General features: G+C 44.2%; 1 protein-coding gene across 2 annotated transcripts in view; it reads left to right on the top strand.

Moving 5' to 3' along the window:
* Positions 1-20,215, top strand: part of LOC117322305 (double-stranded RNA-specific editase 1-like) — a 76,194-nt gene that overhangs the window by 43,259 nt on the left and 12,720 nt on the right. Inside the window, exons 2-4 of one of the 2 annotated variants that reach the window (XM_033877142.1) lie at positions 329-1,048; positions 12,078-12,137; positions 17,313-17,486. In XM_033877142.1, the coding sequence (XP_033733033.1) occupies positions 329-1,048; positions 12,078-12,137; positions 17,313-17,486 (954 nt within the window). The remainder of the gene's footprint in view (positions 1-328; positions 1,049-12,077; positions 12,138-17,312; positions 17,487-20,215) is intronic. The other variant, XM_033877143.1, reaches the window with a different exon arrangement.

The raw sequence follows: 20,215 nt of genomic DNA, 5'->3' as shown, positions 1-20,215 counted from the left end.
TTGCGAGTTCGAAACCTACTTGGGGCAGTTGCCAGGTACTGACCGTAGGCCGGTGGGTTTTTCTCCACCTCAAAAACCTGGCATGTCCTTAAATGACCCTGGCTGTTAATAGGACGTTAAACAAAACAACAAAAACAAAAAAACAATTTGAGCAATTTTAGGGAAACCCTGCAGACTAGACCATGTTTTACAGGAATAGTGTTATTTACATTGATGCTCCGTATTTAAAAAAAAAAAATTTATGTAAAAAGATGTTAAAAAATCATAATTTTGATATTTTGTTACTTAAGTCCCCAATTATGAGTTGTGTTTTATTTTATCGTTACAGACGACACAATAGGCGGAGACATGTTGGGAAAGAGACGTCACGGTATCCTGGGGCCAGGTGGGAAGCGCAGAAAACTTCACGGTCCACCTGTGCAGAAAAATGCCCTGATGCAGCTGAATGAATTGAAACCGGGACTGGAATTCCGATTTGTTTCCCAAACGGGTCCAGTTCATGCGCCAATGTTCATAATGTCCGTCGAGGTCAATAGTACTACCTTCGAGGGAAACGGAACAACGAAAAAGTTGGCGAAACTTCGAGCTGCGGAGAAAGCTCTGAAATCTTTTGTGCAGTTCCCTAATGCTGCAGAGGCCCACAAGGCTATGGGCCGTGACATCATAACGGATGACTTTACGTCCGACACAGCAAACAATTCCAATAACGAACTCTTGTTTAACGATTTTGAAGCTCATAACAATAATAAAATGGGGAATTTCCCCGCCATTGAACAAAATGGTGCAAGCAAGCCGAAAAGAAAATCTGCCATCCCTGCTCAACCAGATGGTAAAAATCCCGTCATGATTTTAAACGAACTTCGACCAGGACTTAAGTATGAATATGTTGGGGAGCGAGGTGAGAGTCACGCGAAAAGTTTTGAAATGTCTGTGACAGTTGATGGAGAAATCTTCACCGGATCTGGCCGCAATAAAAAGATGGCCAAATCTCGTGCGGCCCAGGCAGCCCTGACCAAGATATTTCACTTAGAGTTCCCCTACCCACCAGGTAAGTGGCGCATCAGTATTGTCAAGTGCTTTATAAATGAATTATTTGTATCAAAACATTAAGTTTTAGACATGTAGAATCATGGTTTGTACAAACCTTGAAAAGTCTTGGAATCTTTAGTTTTTCCAAAAGTCCTGGTAACGGACCTTGTACAGGCCTTAAAAACTCCTGGAAATGGACCTTGTACAGACTTTAAAAAGTCCTGAAAATGGACCTTGTACAGGCCTTGAAAAGTCCAAGAAATGGAACTTGTCCAGGCCTTAAAATGTCCTGGAAACGGGCCTTTTACAGACCGTAAAATTCATTTTTTCCAAAAATCCATAAAAAGTGTCTGAATTTTGACATTTTGCCCTGGGATTTGAAAGAAAGAAAGATTGAAAGAAAAGCCTTGTACAAATTATAACTGAATAGATGTTTCTGTATGTTTAAATTTGTAATTGTGAGATATGTACCTGTGTTTGTGACTGAGAGAGTTGGTACCTGAGAATGCATTGGAGTTTTAGAAATTACAGCAGTATACACAGTTACTGTCATACAGGAACTTTGAACAGATACAGCTTTTGTCTAATCTTGGCGGCAAACACACATTGTACTACACATCTGTGTAAAAATAGAAGAGCTGGAAGATGACGATGAATTAATCATGATGCTTCCTTTGTAAACAGGTGAGACCCTATTGTTTTACATGTAAGTCCACCATAACAAGTCCTAGAGTACATCGCAGTGGCCACACACTGTACAACTATTGTTGACCCACCCCGGCAGATAAACGTCTGTTCCGAAATTAACAGTTCAAAGGGAATCTAATCAATCGGAGAGACCTGCGGTGTATCTGCCATCGGATACAGCCATCCCAACGCCATCCTTCACGCCATTGTTGGGGTACAGGTCTAATTATGTGATCAGCTGATCTTGCACCCGGAGATACTTTGATAAAGTGTCCCAGAGGATTTCAACTTCCTGATATCAATCTGTTCTTGAATTTCCTCGATTCTAAATCGGGATTCCTGGAATGTTTTTTCGTGTATTTTTACCTGATCGTTTCCGATGCAGATGCGTGAACTCTGATTCTCATTAATACCGTATGGTATAGTGAATTTCGTAGATGTAGTTATGGGCCTTTCATTGATCTATATCTTTACACTAATTGAATGGTTACACTGATTTTTTCTGAAGATTATCATTATCTGGGAATTAACAGAAGCAATTTTCTTTTTGATGGACTATTTTTAGCTTTTAGGTAATTTGGTTTTTTCCCACCATAGCTTAGATTTTCTCACCTCTAAATTATCCACTTCAACATTCTCCGGTCTATCTCTAGATTCGAATAGAAAGCATTTCATCAAATTTCTCAATATTCAAATAAATACTACCTATCTATTACAACTTAATAGATATTCTGATAAAAAAAATTTCAACTTTTCAAATGAATACTTCTATTCAATTAACTAAACTTATTGTAAAATTAGGGGGGAAAATTTGAGGCTGATTTTCTCCCATATTCAACAGATATTGCACTTCATGCAGATATCAGAATTTAGTAACATCATCATCACCGGTTTGTATCCCATTCCATTTTCTGTCGTCATCGGTTTGTATCCCATTCCATTTTCTGTCGTCATCGGTTTTTAGCCCATTCCATTTGCCATAGATGATTGCACAATCTAGACTGAGGTTCTGTATTTCAACTTGTAGTATCTAACAACAGGAAAGTGTGGAATAAACACAATCAATCACCTTGGTGTGATGTAGACATAGATAGCTCCACCACGGAGATAAGATTTTGAATGTTTAGTACTCAAAGCCTGTCGTTAAACTTTTAAAATCTTATATCCTCAGATGCTGATATATCAGAGATACCTTAATCTACGTCTTACTCCTGGAAAAATTTTGGGGTGAAAGTGGCTGTTTTATATACCACATCCTTTGTTAGTTTGTTCTATTCAATATTTGTCAATATTAATCGCCTTTAGCAGTCATTGTTGAGCAGACAGACCTCACAGAACCCAGACAATTATATATTTTTCACATATCACCTGATGTTTCACATATCGCCTGGTGTTTCACATATCACGTACCTGATTTGTTTCACATATCACCTCACATGTTTCACATATATCACCTGATATTTTTAGCCCACCATCATCAGATGGTGGGCTATTCAAATCGCCCTGCGTCCGTGGTCCGTGGTCCGTCCGTCCGTCCGTCCCTCCGTCCGTCCCTGTAGGTTCCCCTTGGTGCCTAGTTATGCATATTGCGTTTTGAGACCAATCTGAAAACAACATGGCCGACAGGCAGCCATCTTGGATTTTGACAATTGAAGTTTGTTATCGCTATTTCTGAGAAAGTACTGAAGGGATCTTTCTCAAATTTCATATGAAGGTTCCCCTTGGTGCCTAGTTATGCATATTGCGTTTTGAGACCAATCGGATAGCAACATGGCCGACAGGCAGCCATCTTGGATTTTGACAATTGAAGTTTGTTATCGCTATTTCTGAGAAAGTACTGAAGGGATCTTTCTCAAATTTCAATTGTAGGTTCCCCTTGGTGCCTAGTTATGCATATTGCGATTTGAGACCAATCGGAAAACAACATGGCCAACAGGCAGCCATCTTGGATTTTGACAATTGAAGTTTGTTATCACTATTTCTGAGAAAGTACTGAATTGATCTTTCTGAAATTTCATATGTAGGTTTCCCTTGGTGCCTAGTTATGCATATTGCGTTTTGAGACCAATCTGAAAACAACATGGCCGACAGGCAGCCATCTTGGATTTTGACAATTGAAGTTTGTTATCACTGTTTCTGAGAAAGTATTTAAGGGATCTTTCTCAAATTTCATATGTAAGTTTCCCTTGGTGCCTAGTTATGCATATTTCGTTTTGAGACCAATCAGAAAACAACATGGCTGACTGGCAGCCATCTTGGATTTTGACAATTTAAGTTTGTTATCACTATTTCTGAGAAAGTACTGAATGGATCTTTCTGAAATTTCATATGTAAGTTTCCCTTGGTGCCTCGTTATGCATATTGCGTTTTGAGACCAATCTGAAAACAACATGGCCGACAGGCAGCCATCTTGGATTTTGACAATTGAAGTTTGTTATCACTATTTCTGAGAAAGTATTTAAGGGATCTTTCTCAAATTTCATATGTAAGTTTCCCTTAGTGCCTAGTTATGCATATTGCATTTTGAGACCAATCTGAAAATAACATGGCCGACAGGCAGCCATCTTGGATTTTGACAAATGAAGTTTGTTATCTCTATTTCTCAAAGTACTGAATGGATCTTTCTCAAATTTCATAAGTAGGTACCCCTTGGTCCCTTGTATTGCATTTTTGGACCAGTCTGTCCTGAAAACAACCTGGCAAACAAACAGCCATTATCGTTAAATCTCAAATTTCTTATATAGCTAGGATTCCCTTGAAAAGTACTGGAGGGATGTCTCAATTTGCACAGATTAGTAAAATGAAGGGAAAAGTAGGGAAAAGATCAATCTGACATGGAACCTATGAAGATCATTCAATGGTGGGCGCCAAGATCCCTCTGGGATCTCTTGTTCACATATCACCTCATATGTTTCACATATCACCTGATGTTTCACATATCACCTGATGTTTCACATATCACCTGATGTTTCACATGTCACCTGATGTTTCACATATCACCTGATATGTTTCACATATCACCTGATGTTTCACATATCACCTGATATTTTTCACATATCACCTGATTTGTTTCACATATTGCCTCATATATGATTGTTTACACCTTCTGCATATCACAAAGCCATACCTGGCTAGCATATGCTCTATGGCTTGCGATATGCACAAGCTCAAGGTAAACAAATCAGGCATTTTGTGAAACAAGTAGAATAATAACATCATTGTGTTTGTCAGGTTTCTGTGAGGTCTGACTAATTCAGCATCAATGAGCTAAAAGTGATTAACATGACAAACTGGTGCAAAAATTTTTAAATGGCTGCTTCCAAACCAATAATGAAATATCATGTGTTTAAAATGATATTGGTTGGTACCCCTGAAATCTGTCCACATTGCACAAGTGGAGATTAATTGTAGCATTCTCTGTCTGTTGAGGTGAAGACAAATCATACATAAATTAAGAAAATCGTCACCGAATATTTGGATATATGCCAGACGTCATCAGACTCCATCACTCAGTATCAAGTTCATAGCTTTATCACAATTATAATCCTTTCATCAATATAAATTTATCACACACAATGTATGTCTGAGGACTAGTGAAAATGCACTAGGTTCACTGTTATGACTTTGAATATTAATGATAGGAAAGTATGTCGGAGAAAATTAATCAATCATTCCTACGTGCGTTGTGGAGAAATCACAACAGTTTGGATGATAGTTTGAAACTTCAGCACTTAAGAATGTCTCATGTTAAATTTCAAAAAGCTTATTTTCAGCATGAAACTTTTCTCTCTCTCAAAAGGGGCAATCATAGGTTTGATCCGTTAGTTTCCCACCAGAACTAGATCTGGGGGAGGGGGAGCTACAATTTTGTATTGTGTTTGTCCTTCCTTCTGTCCATCCTTCCCACTTTCCACACATTGTGTTGTCCTAAGGCTCTATGACCTTCACTATTTGTCATGTAAATTTACACTTGCAGCATTAGTTGACTTAGTTAAGGGGGTATGTCATATATCAAAATTAGGTCACTGTGACCTACATTTTTTCCTTTGTCCTACATCAAAGAAAAGGTTTGTCCATTCTTGAAACATAATTTCATTTTCAGTGGGAGACTGTAATTTGCTCATGGTCTTGTTTAAATTGTACATGAAGCCAAATATTCATATTTTTTTGGATTTAAACAAGAAAATGAAAAATTCTGAATCCTATAACCAGATAGAAAAGCATTGGAAGGAATGAAAACAAGCTTTGTTTAACTTTGTTTTAATTATCAAGTGTCATGTAAACATATGAGATGTAACAAATGGGCGGGAACAGGCGGGGAGTGTATCAGATCATTTGTGTATTCTTCTGGTGTATACAATAAATCCTGACTATGTAGTCAAATCTTCACACATTTGTTTAGCCATGTTCTGACACCCAGCTGGTCTGTTCATTCAGAAAACGAATGTCGGGATGTTCTGAGTAAACATTGATAAATGGACATGCATAGACTGTTTATTCAAATCTGCTGTAAGTAATCGAGGGTGCCGTGACCAATAACCGTCAACACACCTATCAATCTGCTTCACTCAACATCATCCAACTTATACAAGTTCAATTGTGACTCTTACAAAGGGTTTCTTACAGAGAGAATTAATATTTTTTTATGCAGAGATTGTCTTGGTAAGCTCTGTGACTCGCCCTATACTGCTCCAACAAAGACCTCCGATTTTATGATGACTAGTTTTAGCAGTCACCAGGGAGCTGCCATTTTTCTAACTCGGGGTTAATTGTCACAGCCTGACTCTCATTACTCTGTATCTTTTCTCCCTCTGTCGTAATTTTCTTTGTTGGAATGAATTCATACAAAAAGCCTTGGATTTATCTTCTCTTTTGACCTGAATTCCTTGTTGTTGGGTGTGGTGTTTACTATTGTGGAATTTTTTTTTAAGTTATGTTACTATGTGCAGTCTTATATGTGTATCTGCTCTTTTTATGGGCACATCTCTACTTTATCACAAGGAATTCAGAATATTAGAATTTCCATGGGAGATATTGCACACAAGCTGTAGGAAAGAACATTAATTGCATCATTACAACATTTCAAAAATATATATCCCCCCCCCCCCTTGGAAGCAGCAGTTTCAGAAAAAAATCTCTTCTTTTGTAGGGCTAATTACTTCTTAAACATAATTAGATATTAGTTTTTACCAAAAGTAAATAAAGGGTATTCATGTTAAATGTCTTCATTTTTTTCTCAAGAAACATGGTTAAGAATATTATACAAAATTTGGCATATACAACTTTAGTAAGTATAGAAATATGGTTCAATAATGTTGCCCCATGAGAATATATCTTAATATTAACAAGTTCCATTTCGTCAATAACTTAACGCAGATTGTATTATACTCGTGGGGCTTGTTTACAGCATGGATTCAGTATAGACTGGTCAGTATTGTATAAGTAGTTATTTACTCCGCCTGAAGGTTCCTGGACAATTTCTCAGAAACCCCTGGCCAGTAGTAATGAAACGCCACAACAGTATTGAACCTTACGAAAACTCAGCGATCGCTTGGCGGAACATATTAAAACTTCCCAGATCTATTGATAGGCAACTGTAGATGTACAATAGGTATTTCTGTTCGGACATCCGACCAGAGGCAAGTCGAGGCGTCTGATTGGCTGAGACCTATATATCTGGCTATGACTTGTTCTATCAGGCCAATTCAAATGAAACCTGTTTTTGTGAATGCATTTCTAGTTTATGAGATGTCTGTAATGGTTGTAGTACGTTACATGTTATACATATCAAATCTGGATATATGCTATTCATCTACGATAAATATTCACAGAAAAATTGTTCCTTATCAAAGTCACTGCAATATCGCACTGACAGGTTTTATTTTATTTGGGAATGTGGGTCTTAAAAATGGAATACAGAGCGATATGGTAGCTATGTTAAGTCATAACATCACGGCTTGAATGGACAAACTGTAACGGACAGCCCTAACATAGCTAACCTCCTGGTTGAGTAAATGAGATCTTGGTGTAAATCAGGCAGCCATCCTATGACAACTATCACCAGTAGCCAGGCTGTTAGGCCTAATCTTACATACTTTTGGAGAATTATTGGGTTTTACAGCTAGATAAAGTTCTGCTGCACTGAGCAAGTGTCAGAGAGATCAGCTTTGTTATAATTCAGTTTCATACTTTTGCTTATCTTTGTAAGATAGCCTGTGATGTAGTTTGGTATATAAACGACTAGCTATACTACATATCTTATTATATAGATACGTATATCTTGCATGTTTCATTTTCCTATATATATACATGTATGTCATTGAGTGGATGATGAATTTTAGTTTAAATGTTTTAAATACATGTTGTTTGCTGTGGCATATCTGTTAACTTGTGATTTTGAATACTACTTCTTTAGAATGGCTGAACAGATTTCGATATAATCAGATACTGAGTTATCCAGGGATTCCCTATGCTGAAATGTGACTCAATATAAAGGGGTTATTTCAGGAGTAACTTTACAAGCCCCTGTGTCAAATATAAATATAATGTGTAGGGTTCTAGTAAAATGTCAAGCAGACACAGGCTTTCTACTGATTTAAGCATGTAATAACTAATGGAAACTTTGCTGAGTAAAACCTTCGACAGCCTAATATATTTGTGTCATTCAAACATTCATTAAACATGTAAAACAGGTTATCCTTGCAGAACACCTTGTCTTGTTCTCTTTGTACCTTTTCTGGTGTTTTCACATAAATCATAAATCTATATTTTGTTCATATTTTCCCCGCATATTTCATTAAATTTTAAATCTATATTTTATTCATATTTTCCCCTCATATTTCATTGAATTTATTACATCATGTAATAGTTAGAATTACAGTTTTGTTACGACACATCAGTAACTCTCTTGCGTTTTTATACCGACATGTATATTGATGTGTCTAGAAAGGAATTCAAGTAAAAAGAGCATTTTTACTTTGTGCTGAGACCTACACAGTACTGTTTATGTGTCCTTTACTGATAATTGTTTATCTTTATTGATAATTGTTTATATATATATATATATTTATATCGATTGTGTTTAGACCCTGTTATTTATAGCTGTATAATTAGATTTCCTGACCATTATAGCTATATACTAGTCTTCCTCCCGTGGTGTTGTGTGTAGGTGGTTCAATACCTCGGTAGATTAGTATCGCCTTTCCATAGACTGATCTGTCTGGATCTACTTTCACTTTCCCTTTATTTTACCATTGATTGCATGTTTGGGTGACAAACTGATGGATGTGTCTGTTTATAATCTACTTTCACTTTGCCTTTGCTGACAGTGGTGATAATACCCGTTGATATATCACTCTGGTAGTACAACCTTCTTTCATGACCCCAGCTGAGGGCGACCCCGGCCTCCATTGCTCTCCACTGCCATCTCCATCCTGATCGCGATCAGCCGTCCTCACCTCTGTATACAAAATCAAGATTGATGTGTTTTTAAACGAGCTCTAATTGAATAATTAAAGCAACTCATGACATTGTTCTGATAAAGATGGTTGATGTTATGAATCGCTGTCAGTTAGTGCCTCCTATTTTCCTTTCTGTACAAATAATCCATTCTGTATTCTCCTAAATAAATATTTTGTGAATACTTTATTTATTTTCTCAAATACATTTCAATGTCATTTTAGCTTTATATACTTTTAGGAAATGTATGCATCAAGATAAAATGGTCTAGAATTGCCTTTTCAGAAATTTTCTTGGTATTTTGACTTGTTACAATTTTTTTTTTTTTTTTTGTTATTTTCCCCATGAATGGATTTAGAGAATTCATGAAAACATATTTGAGACAAAGAAAAAAAAAAAAAAAACACCATTGCTTTTTTTTTAATTGTCCAATGTCTGCACATGCTGCATTCAGACCCCAAGTTTCCTTATAACCATGGAAACAAGTGGTATGATTATGTTTACTATCAAACACATGTTCATCAAAGCAAAAAAATTCATCTTTACTTCGATCTTAATATGCTGATGAATCGTCCTTGTAAAGTTTTCAGATAAAAACATAGCTCTAGCGATATTTTATTTAAAAACAAAAAAGATGGGCTCTATATTATCATGAGACAAGGAGTTAGATGCCTCAGTAGTTGATATAAATCTCCAGGGTACTGGGATTATGAGCTAACCAGATTCCTCTCTCAGTGTTTTAAGTGTTATGTTTTGTGAGACAGACCATGGTGATGGCCGAGATTTTGGTACTTCATAAAGAGATTCGCCAGAATCCCCAGGGCCTCGGAGCTCCGTGAGATAGAAAAGAAAATGGGAATTGCATAACCTTGTCTACATTGTATGTGAAAGTCAACATTGATATCAAACGCAAGGAAGAGCATGATTTTAAGTCTTTAAAACCTCATATATGAGTCGGATGGAAAAGCACTTGGAAAATGACAGGTCTTGTAATTAGAGGGTAATGAAAAATAAACAGTCTAAAAAATGTAGTTCAAGATTTGTGAACATGCAAATTTATAGACTTTAATATACCCCCCATCTATACTGTTTTAGCTTTAAGTAGCCGAAGCTTGAATTTTTGGCAGTTAGAGGTTAGAGATGTAAGATTTGAAATTTCATAATATACATGTACCCGAGTAGCTATAGCCTTGGTTGATTTGGAATTCATAATTTGGCCTTTATATATATCTGTTAAAATTTTAAATATTTCCTTCGGTACAACTACGACAGGAAATTAAAATCTATATCTTTGGATCACCAACACATAGTGTATATGATACATTGTACTAATAAATAGATATATAACATAGTAACACAAATGACAAAGGAGGACACTTTTTGACTCGTGCCCTGACCGGGCCTCGAACTCACGATCTACGGCACCCAATCGCCTAGCCAGAAATACCTGCAGCTTATACTGCTGCGCCACATCGGCGTTCTTAAAAAGAACGTTTCAATGGCGCAGTGATGGTCGGCTCGATACCCTGACATGATCATTGTGGAAGTCGTCTATAAGATGATATGAATACCTGGATCGTAATGTATACGAATTGTACATATATTATAAATATTTCTCTTGGTACAACTACGACAGGAAATTCAAATCTATATCTTCGGATCACCAACACATAGTGTATATGATACATTGTGCTTCTGTTAAGATTTTAAAATATACATGTACTAAACGTTTTGCTCATTAAAATAGACACATTTACAGTACATAAATGTAACAATAGTGTATTGTTCTGCCCTCACAGTACTCTGGATGTGGTCTGTTTTCATATTTAACGGTAGCATCATTGAACTTAAATAGGTCGTTGTGACCTACAGTGACCTACATTGACCTGCCGTATCTCGTTCACCAGCTGGATTGTGTTAAGAAACTCGACAAGTTTTTATGTGTTCATCTGTAGTCCCCTGCAGCTCAGGAAAAGAAAGCAAGAATAGGAGGGCTTTGGGAACACTGAAGAGTTCTAAAATTGATCGGCTGCTCCAGCTTCCGTAACAATAACTGTTGATACTTATCTTTTCCTTTTATTCAAGATATGGTTTATTTTTTGATGGCTGAGGTCTGCAATACATGCAGGGGATTTATACCCTGCCAGTCACATGGTAACCCAGACTGACTTATATACAATTATAATTCTGATGGCAAAACAACAACAAAAAACAGAAAAATGTATATCAAAAACTCCGACTGCTTTACTTGATTATCAATTCTCATAAGGATATATTCTGTTCATGACTTTGGAGTTTAGACTTCTGATTGAAACCATGCCTGGTGTATTGAGATGACACACATGTTGTACTTCAATGTACTTAAGACTTCAGATATATAAGGTACTGCCAAACACACCATGTTGTACTTCATACTGAAGATAATACTTCATGACAAATCAAAATTTATACTTCAGACTTCAGATTTAACACACTGTATTCATGCTCTATACTTCAGATGTACATGTATACTGTAAAACACACCAACTTCACCAACATTAGATATAGATTGGATGACACACTGAATTTGTGCTTCATACTTCAGATGTATATTGCACAAAACACTGAATTTGTGCTTCATTTTTCAAAATTCGGCCATGTGCGAGTTCCGTTCAAATCTGAATGCCGTGGAACAATGAGTCGGATAGACTCCGAATGTGCTTCATACTTCAGACATATATTGAACTCAACATATTGAATTTGTACTTCATAGATTTCAGATTATATTCTGCAAAACACACTGATTTTGTGCTTCATACTTCAAATGTATGTTCGAAAAACACTCTGAGACTATATGCTTAAATGCCTCAGATATTCGTGAATACTCCACAACATACTGAAGTCGTGCTTCACTGACATTTCAGATTGTCTAAAAGCCGAGACTTTAACAGCTTTTACTTTACGGTGTCCAGATCATCTAAAAGGTAATGTACCACAAGAAGATAGGGTATCCCTCGTTTTAAGGGAACTTGGTGTGATGTGAGAAAGGTGTATAGCCCCTTTTAGACAGATTTGATAATGTCCAAAAAGGGACGGAACATCCCTGTAAAGGAAGGGTATACAGTAACTGATCATCTTGTAGTTATTGGACTACCAGATAAAGATTTCCCATTATCTATTGTCATTGATAGCATTGATTAATTGATTCTCATTGGATAATTGTCATTGATCATAATTATCATCATTAGCAGCTGATTATGCTTGGGAGTGAGGGATGGGCCGAGGAGGAGAGAGCATAAGTTTATCTAATGACATGGCGATTTGTAGAGAAGGTGTAAGGATTTGTAGAGGAAGTGTAAGGATTTGTAGAGGAAGTATAAGGATTTGTAGAGAAGGTGTAAGGGTTTGTAGAGGAGGTGTAAGGATTTGTAGAGGAAGTGTAAGGATTTGTAGAGGAGGTGTAAGGATTTGTAGAGAATGTGTAAGGGTTTGTAGCGGCCGTGTCCGGCTTTGTAGCGGCGGTGTCCGGCTTTGTCGAGACGCGGTGTCAGGGTTTGTCGCGGCCGTGTCCGGGTTCGTCGCGCCTGTGTCCGGCTTTGTCGCGCCGGTGTCCGGCTTTGTCGCGGCGGTGTCCGGGCCTTTGTCGCGCCGGTGTCCGGGCCTTTGTCGCGGCCGTGTCCGGCTTTGTCGCGGCCGTCTCCGGCTTTGTCGCGCCGCGGTGTCCGGCTTTGTCGTGGCCGTGTCCGGCTTTGTCGCGGCCGTCTCCGGCTTTGTCGCGGCCGTGTCCGGCTTTGTCGCGCCGGTGTCCGGCTTTGTCGCGCCGGTGTCCGGCTTTGTCTCGCCGGTGTCCGGCTTTGTCGCGGCCGTCTCCGGCTTTGTCGGGGCCGTCTTCGGCTTTGTCGCGGCCCTCTTCGGGTTTGTCGCGGCCGTCTCCGGGTTTGTCGCGGCCGTGTCCGGCTTTGTCGCGGCCGTGTCCGGCTTTGTCGCGCCGGTGTCCGGGTTTGTCGCGGCGGTGTCCGGGTTTGTCGCGGCCGTGTCCGGGTTTGTCGCGGCGGTGTCCGGGTTTGTCGCGCCGGTGTCCGGCTTTGTCGCGGCCGTGTCCGGGTTTGTCGCGGCCGTGTCCGGGTTTGTCGCGGCCGTGTCCGGCTTTGTCGCGGCGGTGTCCGGCTTTGTCGCGGCCGTGTCCGGCTTTGTCGCGGCCGTGTCCGGGTTTGTCGCGGCCGTGTCCGGGTTTGTCGCGCCGGTGTCCGGCTTTGTCGCGGCCGTGTCCGGGTTGTCGGGGCCGTGTCCGGCTTTGTCGCGGCCGTGTCCGGGTTTGTCGCGGCCGTGTCCGGGTTTGTCGGGGCCGTCTCCGGCTTTGTCGCGGCCGTGTCCGGGTTTGTCGCGGCCGTGTCCGGCTTTGTCGCGGCGGTGTCCGGCGTTGTCGCGCCGGTGTCCGGGTTTGTCGCGGCGGTGTCCGGGCCTTCCTCGCGCCGGTGTCCGGGTTTGTCGCGGCCGTGTCCGGGTTTGTCGGGGCCGTGTCCGCCTTTGTCGCGGCCGTGTCCGGCTTTGTCGCGGCCGTGTCCGGCTTTGTCGCGGCCGTGTCCGGCTTTGTCGCGCCGGTGTCCGGCTTTTTAGCGCCGGTGTCCGGCTCTGTCGTGGCCGTGTCCGGCTTTTTCGCGGCCGCGTACGGCTTTGTCGCGGCCGTGTCCGGCTTTGTCGCGGCGGTGTCAGGCTTTGTCGCGCCGGTGTCCGGCTTTGTCGCGCCGGTGTCCGGGTTTGTCGCGCCGGTGTCCGGGTTTGTCGCGCCGGTGCCCGGGTTTGTCGCGGCCGTGTCCGGCTTTGTCGCGCCGGTGTCCGGGTTTGTCGCGGCCGTGTCCGGCTTTGTCGCGGCCGTGTCGGGGTTGTCGCGCCGGTGTCCGGGTTTGTCGCGGCCGTGTCCGGGTTTGTCGCGGCCGTGTCCGGGTTTGTCGCGGCGGTGTCCGGCTTTGTCGCGCCGGTGTCCGGCTTTGTCGCGCCGGTGTCCGGCTTTGTCGCGGCCGTGTCCGGCTTTGTCGCGCCGGTGTCCGGCTTTGTCGCGGCCGTGTCCGGCTTTGTCGCGGCCGTGTCCGGCTTTTTCGCGCCGGTGTCCGGCTTTGTCGCGCCGGTGTCCGGCTTTGTCGCGCCGGTGTCCGCTTTGTCGCGGCCCTGTCCGGCTGTGTCGCGGCGGTGTCCGGCTTTGTCGCGGCCGTGTCCGGCTTTGTCGCGGTGTCCGGCTTTGTCGCGGCCGTGTCCGGCTTTGTCGCGGCGGTGTCCGGGTTTGTCGCGGCCGTGTCCGGGTTTGTCGCGGCCGTGTCCGGGTTTGTCGCGGCGGTGTCCGGCTTTGTCGCGGCGGTGTCCGGCTTTGTCGCGCCGGTGTCCGGCTTTGTCGCGCCGGTGTCCGGCTTTGTCGCGGCCGTCTTCGGGTTTGTCGCGGCGGTGTCCGGCTTTGTCGCGGCCGTGTCCGGGTTTGTCGCGGCCGTGTCCGGGTTTGTCGGGGCCGTCTTCGGCTTTGTCGCGCCGGTGTCCGGGTTTGTCGCGCCGGTGTCCGGCTTTGTCGCGGCCGTCTTCGGGTTTGTCGCGGCGGTGTCCGGCTTTGTCGCGGCCGTGTCCGGGTTTGTCGCGGCCGTGTCCGGGTTTGTCGGGGCCGTCTTCGGCTTTGTCGCGCCGGTGTCCGGGTTTGTCGCGGCCGTGTCCGGCTTTGTCGCGGCCGTGTCCGGCTTGTCGCGCCGGTGTCCGGCTTTGTCGCGGCCGTCTCCGGCTTTGTCGCGCCGGTGTCCGGCTTTTCGCGCCGGTGTCCGGCTCTGTCGTGGCCGTGTCCGGCTTTTTCGCGGCCGCGTCCGGCTTTGTCGCGGCCGTGTCCGGCTTTGTCGCGGCGGTGTCCGGCTTTGTCGCGCCGGTGTCCGGCTTTGTCGCGCCGGTGTCGGGTTTGTCGCGGCCGTGTCCGGCTTTGTCGCGCCGGTGTTCGGGTTTGTCGCGGCCGTGTCCGGCTTTGTCGGGGCCGTCTTCGGCTTTGTCGCGCCGGTGTCCGGGTTTGGTCGCGGCCGTGTCCGGCTTTGTCGCGGCCGTGTCCGGCTTTGTCGCGCCTGTCGGTTTCGGGTTCTTGTCGCGGCCGTGTCCGGCTTTTTCGCGGCCGTGTCCGGCTCTGTCGTGGCCGTGTCAGGCTTTTTCGCGCGCGTCAGGCTTTGTCGCGGCCGTGTCCGGCTTTGTCGCGCCGGTTTCACGGTTTGTCGCGCCGGTGTCCGGCTTTGTCGCGGCCGTGTTCGGTTTGTCGCGCCGGTGTCCGGCTTTGTCGCGCCGGTGTCCGGGTTTGTCGGGGCGGTGTCGGTTTGTCGCGCCGGTGTCCGGCTTTGTCCGGTGTCCGGTTTGTCGCGGCAGTTTCGGCTTGCCGCCGGTGTCCGGCTTTGTAGAACTGTGTCCGGCTTTGTCGGGTGTCAGGCTTTGTGCGGCCGTGTACGGCTTTGTCGCGGCGGTGTCCGGCTTTGTCGCGGCCGTGTCCGGTTTGTCGCGCTGTGCCCGGGGTTTGTCGCGGCCGTGTCCGGCTTTGTCGCGGCTGTGTCCGGTTTGTTCGGCCGGTGTCCGGGTTTGTCGCGGCGGTGTCCGGCTTTGTCGCGCCGGTGTCCGGGTTTGTCGGGGCCGTGTCCGGCTTTGTCGCGGCCGTGTCCGGGCTTGTCGCGGCACGTGTCCGGCTTTGTCGCGGCCGTGTCCGGGTTTGTCGCGGCCGTGTCCGGCTTTGTCGCGGCGGTGTCCGGCTTTGTCGCGCCGGTGTCCGGGCTTTGTCGCGCCGGTGTCCGGGTTTGTCGCGGCGGTGTCCGGGTTTGTCGCGCCGGTGTCCGGCTTTGTCGCGGCCGTGTCCCGGGTTTGTCGCGCCGGTGTCCGGCTTTGTCGCGCCGGTGTCCGGCTTTGTCGCGGCGGTGTCCGGGTTTGTCGCGGCCGTGTCCGGGTTTGTCGCGGCCGTGTCCGGCTTTGTCGCGCGGTGTCCGGGTTTTCGCGGCCGTGTCCGGCTTTGTCGCGGCCGTGTCCGGGTTTGTCGCGGCGGTGTCCGGGTTTGTCGGGGCCGTGTCCGGCTTTGTCGCGGCCGTGTCCCGGTTTGTCGCGCCGGTGTCCGGCTTTGTCGCGGCCGTGTCCGGGTTTGTCGCGGCGGTGTCTGGCTTTGTCGCGCCGGTGTCCGGGTTTTTCGCGGCCGTGTCCGGGTTTGTCGCGGCCGTGTCCGGGTTTTGTCGCGGCCGTGTCCGGCTTTGTCGCGCCGGTGTCCGGGTTTTCGCGGCCGTGTCCGGCTTTGTCGCGGCCGTGTCCGGGTTTGTCGCGGCGGTGTCCGGGTTTGTCGGGGCCCTGTCCGGCTTTGTCGCGGCCGTGTCCCGGTTTGTCGCGCCGGTGTCCGGCTTTGTCGCGGCCGTGTCCGGGTTTGTCGCGGCGGTGTCTGGCTTTGTCGCGCCGGTGTCCGGGTTTTTCGCGGCCGTGTCCGGCTTTGTCGCGGCCGTTTCCGGGTTTGTCGCGGCGGTGTCCGGGTTTGTCGGGGCCGTGTCCGGCTTTGTCGCGGCCGTGTCCGGCTTTGTCGCGCCGGTGTCCGGGTTTGTCGCGGCGGTGTCCGGCTTTGTCGCGGCGGTGTCCGGCTTTGTCGCGGCCGTGTCCGGCTTTGTCGCGCCGGTGTCCGGGTTTGTCGCGCCGGTGTCCGGCTTTGTCGCGCCGGTGTCCGGGTTTGTCGCGCCGGTGTCCGGCTTTGTCGCGGCCGTGTCCGGGTTTGTCGCGGCGGTGTCCGGCTTTGTCGCGGCCGTGTCCGGGTTTGTCGCGGCCGTGTCCGGCTTTGTCGCGGCCGTGTCCGGCTTTGTCGCGGCCGTGTCCGGGTTTGTCGCGGCCGTGTCCGGCTTTGTCGCGCCGGTGTCCGGCTTTGTCGCGGCCGTGTCCGGGTTTGTCGCGGCCGTGTCCGGCTTTGTCGCGCCGGTGTCCGGGTTTTCGCGGCCGTGTCCGGCTTTGTCGCGGCCGTGTCCGGCTTTGTCGCGGTGTCCGGCTTTGTCGCGCCGGTGTCCGGCTTTGTCGCGGCGGTGTCCGGCTTTGTCGCGGCCGTGTCCAGGGTTTGTCGCGGCCGTGTCCGGCTTTGTCGCGGAGTGTAAGGATTCTTTAACTGATATTTACAACCTATCTAATCACCTGGTGATTTGTAGGAAAGAAGAAGAAGAAGAAAAAGAAACAGAAACAGAAGCCATTAAAGCGGTTAAATACAGATACAAGAGATATTAGAAGAATGATCAAGTTTCAGAAACAGAAACAGAAGCCAATAAAGCGGTTAAATACAGATACAAGTGTAATTAGAAGAATAATCAAGTTTCATATTAAATGTATGTACAAACTACGTCGGTATACATCAGACCTACAATTGCATGTACGAAATATGGACATTGTACTTGCGTTAAAAATGTGTACAAATGTGCTGTGTAAGGGTATCAATATGGACGTTGTACATTAAAAATGTGTACAAATGTGCTGTGTTCGGGTATCAATATCAACATTGTACATTAAAAATGTGTACTAATGTGCCTTGTTCGAGTATCAATATCAACATTGTACATTAAAAATGTGTACAAATGTGCTGTGTTCGGGTATCAATATCAACATTGTACATTAAAAATGTGTACAAATGTGCCTTGTTCGGGTATCAATATCAACATTGTACATTAAAAATGTGTACAAATGTGCTGTGTTCGGGTATCAATATGGACATTGCACATTAAAAATGTGTACAAATGTGCTGTGTTAGGGTATCAATATGGACGTTGTACATTAAAAATGTGTACAAATGTGCCGTGTTCGAGTATCAATATCAACATTGTACATTAAGAATGTGTACAAATGTGCTGTGTTCGGGTATCAATATCAACATTGTACATTACAAATGTGTACAAATGTGCCTTGTTCGGGTATCAATATCAACATTGTACATTAAAAATGTGTACAAATGTGCTGTGTAAGGTAATCAGTATGGACGTTGTACATTAAAAATTCGTACAAATGTGCTGTGTTTGGGTATCAATATCAACATTGTACATTAAAAATGTGTACAAATGTGCTGTGTTTGGGTATCAATATCAACATTGTACATTAAAAATGTGTACAAATGTGCTGTGTTAATCAATATGGACACTCGAGTACCTCGTTTGTACAGGACACTCGAGTACCTCGTTTGTACAGGTCACTCGAGTACCTCGTTTGTACAGGTCACTCGAGTACCTCGTTTGTACAGGTCACTCGAGTACCTCGTTTGTACAGGTCACTCGAGTACCTCGTTTGTACAGGTCACTCGCGGACCTCGTTTGTACAGGTCACTCGAGTACCTCGTTTTTACAGGTCACTCGAGTACCTCGTTTGTACAGGTCACTCCAGTACCTCGTTTGTACAGGTCACCCGCGGACCTCGTTTGTACAGGTCACTCGAGGACCTCGTTTGTACAGGTCACTCCAGTACCTCGTTTGTACAGGTCACTCGAGTACCTCGTTTGTACAGGACACTCGAGTACCTCGTTTGTACAGGACACTCGAGTACCTCGTTTGTACAGGTCACTCGAGTACCTCGTTTGTACAGGTCACTCGAGTACCTCGTTTGTACAGGTCATTATGAGTCTATATAGCCTTTTTTTGTAATTGTTGTAAAAGTTTACATTTACTCATTCAGATCCGAAATCAACGTAATCACACTTGATGAAAATTTCAAAGGTTATATACCTGATCGGATTTTAGGACACAATTTTAGAAGTATTCTGATCAAACTTCATCTTTTTAACTGATATTTTGTCTATCAAGGAAAAAAACAATCTTATCTGGTATTCACCAATCAAGATAAAGTGTTGTGAAAATTTTAAACAACTTTACCATTTAATACCTGCAGTCAAAATATCTCTCCCATAGATTTACTTTGATTGTTTAAAGGTTGTCAATGTGAATCTTAAAATATCAAACAACTGGATCAACAGAACTGTTATCTGATGAAGTAAGGGGCTTAAACTTGTCGAAATAAATCATAAAATCTAATTAATCTATTTTTGAACTTGTCAAAATAAATGATAAAATCTATTTTTAGTACTGCTGAAACATCTTGATTTGCTGCAAGTAATACCATTTTAAAAGATTGGCAAAGAATCTCCCCTTCTTGTATTTGAATTGTATAGTTGTGTGAGTGGGCGGATGTCTTGAATTGGGGTGAATATTTATGTTTTGATGGGATAATTGAGTGGGTGTGAAAAGTGGGATATCGGGAAGCTACAGATTTTTAACCATAATTTTAAACATAGATTATCAAAAAAGTTCAATCGTAACTTTAGACGTCCCATTATTCCATCAGACAGACAACAGCTTAAAATATCATGTTTGAATTATTGGCCTGTCAAAGGCTGGCTATAAATGTACTTTTCTGAAGTTTTAAACAGCCACAATATCCTCTAATTGAAATTCTAAAATGTTGGCTGGTATGGAAAGATTGTAGGAAAGACACAAAGTATTAGCACCTTTCAATAAAAATTAAGAATAAGATAAAGTGAAGAGGGGAAAAAAAAGAATTAAACTTCATCCGTACAGCTGTTTCCTCCTTCTAAGACTCGTCAGTGATGCTTAGGGCTGAAAGTGTTAGGAGGCATCGCAGAGGAAACCAAAAATAGGTTGAAAGAATTGTTGAGTTCAAGGATAGGGAGGTGCGCAATAGCCCATTAACTCAATAGATTTGATCATTTTCAATATTGGATTTCAGTTATAAAGAACATATCGCAAGTGTATATATTCTGAACCATGCCCCTATTGAAATGAATTAAAACATGGTATTTAAGATATGGCAAACCTCTGGGACTGTAGAAGTCCACATGCATGGTCACATTATACTGAACTTATTCATATTTGCGATAATCCTCAGGACGTTGGCATAGTATATCTATGGTACTGGAACTCCGTTTTTTATCAAACTGCAAACTTCATTACGCATTTTAATGTAACCCCTGTTTTTCTTCATTGGGACTCTCACAAGAGAGAATCATTTTGACATAAACCTTCCATGGATATACCTTAGGGCATTGATCCAGAGAATA

This window comes from Pecten maximus, chromosome 2, assembly GCF_902652985.1.
Source record: "Pecten maximus chromosome 2, xPecMax1.1, whole genome shotgun sequence".
In the NCBI taxonomy this organism is placed as follows: Eukaryota; Metazoa; Mollusca; class Bivalvia; order Pectinida; family Pectinidae; genus Pecten; species Pecten maximus.
The sequence above is the reverse complement of the archived record's forward strand: the minus strand, read 5'-3'. Positions and strand labels throughout refer to the sequence as shown.